Source organism: Nannospalax galili, unplaced genomic scaffold, assembly GCF_000622305.1.
Source record: "Nannospalax galili isolate Female #2095 unplaced genomic scaffold, S.galili_v1.0 scaffold979, whole genome shotgun sequence".
Taxonomy (NCBI): Eukaryota; Metazoa; Chordata; class Mammalia; order Rodentia; family Spalacidae; genus Nannospalax; species Nannospalax galili.
In genome coordinates this window covers 228900-237533 of record NW_008343671.1, presented here as the reverse complement: position 1 = coordinate 237533, position 8634 = coordinate 228900, and the positions used below count along the sequence as shown (strand labels likewise).

The window sequence follows — 8634 nt, the reverse complement described above, 5'->3', positions numbered from 1 at the left end:
GCCAGTAAGCCCCACAGATTCTTGTATTCTCCCATTTCCCTCTCCCCTAGTACTGGTGTACAGAGGTATGCCACCACATCTGGCTTTTATATGGGTATTGGAAATTCAAACTCAGGTCCTCATGCTTACTCAGCAAGCACTTTGCCAACTAAACCATCTCTCCAGACCTCTCACTCCTTTTAAATACCATCTATTTCTGTATAACATGGCTGTAATTATATGGGGTTTTTTTCCTCTTGGTGTCTAGAGGCAAATATTGTCCTTCCCCATTTCGCCTGAGAAACAACTGAGGCTCAGAATAGCCCAGGAGCTGGTTCCAGGGCCTACTGAGCCTGAGAGCTATGAGTTAATCTTCTTTTCCTGCTCTTTAAATATCATAGTGGATAGCTGGTCATAGGGGTGCACGCCTTTAATCCCAGCACTTGGGAAGCATAGGCAGGCAGACCTCTTTGAGGTCAAGGCCAGCCTGGGCTATATAGTAAGGCTCTGTCTCCAAAAAACAAACAACAACAACAACAGCAAAAAAACCCATAGTGGATTAGATACAGGTACTGCAAATCAAATTTTTCCATTCTTTCCGTTTCTTCAAAATTCTTTCCAAACTTTCACATCAGTCCAGTCAGCAACACATCTGGTGAAGATATTTCTTCCAGATGAATGTATAGAGTTGCCTCAAAGTGGTGACATGGAAATTTCCAAAAGGGAGTTCCAAAACCATGCCATGTTGGGAGCAGGTCGAATTCCAAAGAAAGAAGCACCACCTGGCAAGGCAGGCGTTTGTTAGGGGGACTTACACAAAATGAGGGCTGCAGCATCCTGAGGAGCAGAGCGAGACAAGGGCTGTCCCACCTCAGTTAATCAACAAGATCTGGCTATCCCGTTTTAAATGAGAGCTTAAGAATTCGTTCCAGGGCAGAGGCCAGTTTCTACGTGTTTAGCAAAAGGATTAACTTCTATGGTGTTTTCAAGCAACAACCCGAACAAGTTTACCAGTGCTGGGGAATGTTTGAGGTTCAGGCCTGGAAGGAAAACACACAACCGGCTGGGTCATAGAGCAGTTAAGGCATCCTGTGCTCCATAGCCAGGACAGAAGTCTGGAAGAACTGGGAGACCCTAAGGAAGGGGTGGCTAGAGAGGAAGGACACAGCTCACCCTAATGACTTTTTGTATTACCCTTGTCCATCCGGAGCCTCCTCAATTTATACCCTGACTGACCGTGGAGACAGGAAGACATATCCTAATTAGAAGCTAAGAAAACTATCTTTAGAGAAGTTGAGTGACTTTTTCATGGTCTTGGAACCATAGGGAAGATGTTTGGACTTTTTGTTTTTTAAACAAGCACCTACTGAACTGACTAGAGTCCAACTTGCAATGTTACAATAGCCAGCTCATCACCATCATCATCACCATTGTCATTAAAAAAGGCACTTAGTGGGCGTTCACTATGGCTTAGCTAGTTCACCTTAGTCCTCACAATGATTCCCAGGAAGAAGATAATTATGCCTCTTTTAGAGCTACTGAAACTGTGGTATGTAACTTGTGCATTTTCATCTAACTAGTAAGTAGTGATGGTAAGATCCCAATGTCTGTGTTCTGTGTTCCTAGTACTACCTGACAAGTTGAATCTGCGTGTCAAGAGCAGCATTTCTTAAACAAACTTTGGCTGGTGGTCTGAAAGAGAGAGGAAGAGGGAAGCAGCAGATCTGACTCTCCATTAACCTCTGGGTTCTTTACATCCCCCTTCCTAGGCCAAAATCTGTATTTTGACTGCTGTAGTTGCTGATCCTTCATCACTGGGTGTTCCACATGAACAGTTCCTTTTCTATGTAGTGCTTTCCCATCTTCTCAGTGCCAAACACCTTCCCAACCTGCTCTTTCCAAGAAAGCCTTCTCAAATGAATAGAGCCTGGCAGTCAGTCCATTTCCCCTGCCTCTGGGAAAGAGCTTGTGCCCTGGGATTCCACCCTCATGAAATGCTGAACCCTCCTGCTCAGGTTCCTGGGTCTGAATTCCCCCAAAAGCCAGGTTTGTGTGTCTTCTTTCAGTCCCACAAAACAGCCACCCACCCTCTACCCCATCGTAAACAAAAGGCCTGAAACTAACAGAGAATTTCAAATGCACTTTATTGCGGAAAAACAAGGCAATGGGGAGTTTGAAAGCTCTCCACAAAAGACAAACAACTTGCATACACCTTATGTACAAAACCGAAGCAGCACAGAGCTTGCTGCAGAAGACAGGTTGCTGAAGGGCCAAAGCACTGGTCGCTCTGGGCAAAGCAGGCCTGGGTCTGACGTCCTCTGGCTGAATTACAAAGCTCTTTGAAATGTCACGTGGGTGGTGGTAATTGCTGAATCGTTTCTCAGGCCAAATTAAAAAACAAAAACAAAAACAAACCAGGGGTCCTCACCAGGGAACTCAGATTGCCACTAATCTGAAAACTTCTTTGAAGCTGAGCAGAAAAGAAAGCGAGGTGGGGGCGGGGTAGTCTGGACTGGCGCGATTAACCATAGCTCTGTTCTCCAATAGGGCTGGGGCAGTTGACAATGGTCTTGCCAGCCATATTAGGTCGTGATGGAAAGGGAGAGCTAATGGGATGGGGAGCACCGCTTATCTGGTCCCTCGGGAATAACTGGTGGAAATAAACTTCACACTAGAACTGCCCCCAGAGGACTTAACGCCCCCAGAGCTGGATCCCTGGGCTCCGGAGGAACTGTAGCTGCCTCCCGAGCTGCCACCGCCAGAACCACGGCCGCCAGAGCTGCCACCGCCCACTCCAGAGCCACCTCTGTGGCCCCCGCTGCTGCCGCCGGCTTTGCCATAGCCGCCGCCGCCGCCGCCGCCTCCGGAGCCGTAGCTGCCGCCTCCGCTGTAGCTGCCGCCGCCTCCGGAGCCGTAGCCGCCGCCTCCGGAGCCGTAGCCGCCGCCACTTCGGCTACTGCCTCCGCTCATGCTGGTGTGGCTGGTGCTCACCGCTGCAGAGAGACTCGGTGACCGTCCATCCCACTCCCACCCAGCCAAGCCTGCGTGAGCCCAGAGGAACCAGCCTGTACTTACACACGCTCACGTTGGCCGTGCACTCTCCGGACATCCTGCGGGAGACAAAGCAAACCCCTCAGGCCACTGCAGCGTCAGAAGCCCCCTCCCCGCGTTTTCTCCCGGCGCCTCCTACACTCTCCCCAATCCTCTCCACATGAAACCTGCTCCCAGACCTCCTGCTTCCCAAGCTTGGTTTTCTCAGCGCTAGTACTAAGAGGGGGAAAAAAATCTCTCTGCAAACCAAACTAGAGTCTTAGAGCCGATGAGGCACAGCTCTAAAGGCTGTCATAGCATGGAGTGGGGGGCAGGGATGGGGGGAGGCAAATAGAAGTAAGAGTGGAGAGGAAAGGAAAAGAAAAAGGTTGGGACTCTGGCTCCTAAGGTGAAAGTCGTTGCTCCCACCCCATGTGTGCTTCATTTTCCCAAACTCAAGACAAACCGCAGTCAGATAGACCGCAGTCAGATAGCAGTCAGATAGACCGCAGTCAGATCGATCGCAATCAGATAGATGGCTGTGTGGCCAATAGCTCCCAAGGAAGGGATCCCTAAGCTGGCGGGGTCCCTTCCTCACCTGCTCTCCTCTCCTTCCAGGAGAGTCCTGTAAGTGGCAATCTCCATGTCCAGGGCCAGCTTGGTGTTCATCAGCTCCTGGTAGTCACGCAGCAACCGGGCCAGGTCCTCCTTGGCCTGTGTCATGGCATCCTCCAGCTCATTTAGCTTGTTCTGGGCGTCTTTGAGGGCATTCTCACCACGCTGCTCAGCATCGCTTATGTTTTGCTGCAACTGAGCAATCTGAGAAAAGAGACCACAGTACATTACACCAGCACATGGTCCCTCACCCCAGGTTTGTCTTTTCTTCCTGTGTCTGTCTCTCCACCTTAGTGACCCTATACTCTAAGCCCACAGAGCCACTGGACCTCAGGTCACCCTTGCAGAGCATGACACCATGCTGACTTCCTTAAAAGACCTTTAAGAGTGGTTCAACGGTTTCTCTTGGGCCTGACTCAAGGCGCTGCCATCCTTTTGCCACATGCCAACTTTAAAACCTCTGGCTGCCTTTCCTCACTCCTCAGATCCTAATTCTGCTCCTATCATGGGCTAGGCCACTCATTCTAACCATTACCTCTTCACTACTAGGTCATTTGCACAAATTTCCCTCAAAAGAATCCCACATGAGAACTAAATTCTGGAAACAGACATAGTCCCCAAAAGAAATGGGGGAGAGTAATGCAGCCTTGGTAAGGACTGCAAGACTCAAAACCAGCACAGTTTCCCCCATTGCCTGAAGGTCATCCCCATTCCATGTAGCCGAGGGTACCTGCTTCTTGACACTGTCAATTTCAGATCGAAGTCTCTGGATCATCCTGTTCAGCTCAGAAATCTCCATCTTTGAGCTTTTCACACTGTCACCGTGTCTGCCAGCAGTGATCTGCAACTCTTCATACTAGGGATAATGGATTGTTTCAGTTAGATGCAGACAGAAGGCAGTATGAGTGGGCACACAGCATAAGAGTTAGCGTAAGACATAACACAAGACATCTCAGGGAGCTGGCTGAGCACGAGGCACTCACCTTGCTCTGGTAAAAGGTCTCAGCTTCATCCTTGCTCCTCTGGGCAATGCTATCATACTGGGCCTTGACCTCTGCGATGATGCCGTCCAAGTCCAGACTGCGGTTGTTATCCATGGACAGGATGACATTGGTTTCACTGATATGAGTCTGCATCTGAGACAATTCCTGTACGACATAATACTTCAGTGACTCTTACAGCATGAAAAGCCAACTCGGAGGGAGGAGTCTGGAGTTGGAAGGAACACTTCTATCCTGCAGGGCAATGGAGTCAAGACTCAAGGCTTTCCATTTAGGTAGCCTCGGCTGAAATTCAAGTGCTTACCGCCTGATAGAGTGCTGTGAAGAAGTCAATGTCCTTCTGCAAATTGTCCACCTTGGCTTGAAGGTCTACCTTGTTCATATAAGCAGAATCCACATCCTAGAGGAACAAATGATATCGTAAAGTCATGTGCTTTCTAGAATGGGCCCCTCTCTAGCCATAAAGGGGAGTTCCAAGTAGAAGTAGAGTTTGGGATCTTCTCCCTCTACTCTCCAGACAGATTACAGTTCCTAATTGTTCCATCTCTTCATACCAGAAAGCACACTTGACTTGCCGAGAACTTGCCTGCCTGCTTGCTATGGTGTTGAGAAATGTGCAGCAGTGTCTGGATTAGCACAGATCCATGAAAATGGGAGCAAACAATCTACCCAAATGTTGAGCAGGCAATCCACAACAGGCTTCTTTCTGCTCACACTTAGAGACCCTTGTTTATTACTTATTTCACAGATAAGCTTCACCCTATGAATTTGCTCACCTTCTTGATGGTCACAAATTCATTCTCTGCATTTGTCCTCTTGTTGATCTCATCCTCATACCTGCAGGAAAGTGATGAGGTAGTCAAAGGAGGCTGAGGTCTGAAGCTCAGTATTCTAGATTTAAGTAGCTAGAATATCAGTATCTATCAGTATTTAGTATCCGTGTCTGTCATTGCATCCCTTCATAAGCTAAGACATAAATTATATCCATCTTCTGAGAAATGAAGAGTTTTAAAAGTGTCCAATTGATTTGTCTCTAACTGAAGGAAAGCCATAGCTACATTGTAATTCATATTCTTAGCTTATCACTTTCTGAAAATCTTTTAGAAAAATAATCAACAAATGCCAGCCAGGTTTCCTTACTTGTTCCGATAATCTTCTACCATGTCTTGCATGTTCTTCAGTTCTGAATCCATCCGTGTTTGGTCACTCTTCAGTTGGTCCACATGTGATCTGAGGCTGCTGATATATGACTCAAAAAGGGGCTCCAAACTGTAGGTCCGAGTAGAGGTGTCCACCTGCTGCAGCAGCTCCCATTTGGTTTGCAGCACCTGGTTCTGCTGCTCCAGGAAGCGCACCTAGGACCAAAAACCCATTAATGACCCCAAGCCCAGGACTGGGGTCCAACAGCCACTGAGCAAGGCCAATGTCTCATTTGAAAAAGAACTTCAATTCCTATTTGACAGCAAGAGGCATAGGGAGAAGTTGATCAAGGTAACATCACCTTCAGAACAAAGCCCAACTCGTGGCTAATTGCGAGAAGCACTGAAGAGAAGTAGCTATGTAACACCAACAGCAAAGCACATGTAAAATTACCGCACATAAAATTACATGATATTAAAAAATTTGCCTTCCAATTTTTTTAGGTAGACAGCTTAATTACATTGCCTGGGTATATACATAATTCACAAGTATGTTGGGAAAATACCAAATTGGATTTGAATTTTATTTTTGATAACTTTAGATTGCCATTATTGATGACTTATCATAAAAGTTCAAAGTGACTCATAGTTTTCTAGAACTGATACTTGGAATATTCATATTAAAAACTATCCATACTGATCCAGTATTAATGGGACATTACCAGAGGCTGGAGCTCCCTCTGACAGCAGGTGTTTGGCACTGATGTATGCCATCCTTTCTGCTACATCACAGGGCATTCTCAACTACACCCTTTTTATGACCAGGAAGGCCCATCCAAGATTCTCATTTGCATCCTAGAAAGTTCCACTGGCCCTATTTCTATTATCCTCATTCAACAGCAATGAGTCCCAACTCAGTTCAAGAGCTCAATTAAAACAAAACAAAACAAAAACAAAAACAAACTAAATATCAAACAGACCATGTTTAGGTCCCTTTGTCCAAGAAAGAGCTTACTCATTAGCATCACTCCTGAGCATACTTTTGTGTCTCATAAGTCCATTCCACAAGATGTCTTTTTATTCATCAATGCAGACAATGTGGCTAAGCCCACCCATGTCTTGTTGCAAGCCTGCACGGGCAGCCCTCTCAGGGCTCTACGCAGATGAACTTACCTTGTCAATGAAGGAGGCAAATTGGTTGTTGAGTGACTTGATCTGCTCCCTTTCATGAGACTTTACTTTTTGAATCTCAGGGTCTATCTCCACATTGAGGGGTTGCAGAAGGCTCTGGTTGATGGTGACTTCCTGGATGCCACCAGGGGGGCAGACAGGCCCAAAACCACCCCCATATCCTCCACCACCAAAACCACCTCCACTGCCAAAACCACCACCACCAAAACCACCACCGCCCAAACCGCCACTGCCAAAACCACCACCAAAGCCACCACCACCACCACCAAAGCTGCCACCACCAAAACCACCGCTGCCGCCACCAAAGCTGCCACCACCAAAACTACTACGTCCACCTCTAGCCACACTCATGGAGATGCTCCTGCCACCTCCAAGGTTAACAAGACTCTGACTTCCAAAGCCACCACCAGCACCCCCACTTCGACAGAAGCCTCCTGAAAATCTCCCACCACCGCCTCCTCCACTGCGGCGCACAGAGCCACTAGTGGACCTGCGCTGGAAGCTGACTAGGCCTGCAGAGCCGGAGCTGAAGCCCCTGCCACTCCGGCACACGGACCTGGAACTACACTGTCGACTCATGATGGCTTAGAGAGAAGTGAGAGCAAAGACGAGAGAGGGAAGGAGCTGAGCACTCCTCTGACCTGAGCCCAGAGCTGTCCCCTTATATACTGGGAGGAAGTTGGGCTTGGTTCTCAGAGTCAGCGGAGATGCAGCACCTACAACGGGTTTGGCTTGCCTGCAGCCATACAAGATTTTTACGAGCCTCAACAATAAACACTACACACCTAGCTCCCAGGATGGGCTCTCAAAATTGCTGTGCTGACAAGATTGACTCGTGTGGTAATCATTTTATCAGACCAAATCTCTCTTCAAGCGTTCATGACTTTGAGAAACTAGGACCCCACATCAGTTCCCTAGTGTTTCTGGATAGGATTTCATAATTCCCTTCACAAAGGTAAACCAGCCTACACTCTCACCCTGCCCTTGTATGCTGCTAAACTCACAGGCTCACCATGAGCAGCAGCTGCGATGTCTCAGACTCGAATAGCAAAAGGAGCTCTCATCCATTTCTGAGATCCTTCCTCTAAACCCCAAAGTTCATCAAGTCACATCTCCTGACACAGATAAAGGCCTGAAGAGCTAAGAGTCAAATGTTTTATAAGCTTTTCCAAATGCATTCTACTGATTGATTAAAAGAAGTGCAATTGTCACTTGGATGGATAGGCACTCGAGAAGAAACCCAGGAGAACCACATGTTCATTTCTCTTCCTTTTCTTGAAAGACAAACCATGGCAGGAGGCAGATAGCAGAGCCCAAGAGTGAGGGCAACAACAGAAACAGGTGGTATGCAAATGCAAGTTGAGAAAGCCTGCGAGTGTTGGGATGAGTAGATACCTGGTACATTTGGTGAAGCAAAGCAGGGAGGTGAGGCATGGCAGGTTCAGGCTTCACCCTGGAACCAGGAGAGATGACTGTGGGTTTTGATGGAAATCTGGAAATGATGGTGATGGTGATGATGATGATGGTGATGGTGATGATGGTCATGGTGATGGTGGTGATGGTGATGGTGATGGTGGTGATGGTGATGATGATACTGCTCATGATAGTGGTTGTGGTGATGGTGGTAATGATGATGGTGGTGGTGGTGGTGATGATGATGGTATTGGTGATTATAGGTG

The 8634-nt window shown here is 47.6% G+C and overlaps 1 protein-coding gene across 1 annotated transcript; it reads right to left on the bottom strand.

Moving 5' to 3' along the window:
• Positions 1 to 2106: 2106 nt before the first annotated feature.
• Krt1 (keratin 1) lies at positions 2107 to 7534 on the bottom strand. Its single transcript, XM_008839967.2, has 9 exons — positions 6938 to 7534; positions 5766 to 5980; positions 5402 to 5462; positions 4930 to 5025; positions 4608 to 4772; positions 4355 to 4480; positions 3608 to 3828; positions 3055 to 3089; positions 2107 to 2972 (listed from the first exon to the last, which is right to left on the bottom strand). The coding sequence occupies exons 1-9, from the start codon at positions 7532 to 7534 to the stop codon at positions 2608 to 2610; spliced, it is 1881 nt and encodes a 626-aa protein (XP_008838189.1). The 3' UTR covers positions 2107 to 2607.
• Between the last annotated feature and the right edge of the window lie 1100 nt (positions 7535 to 8634).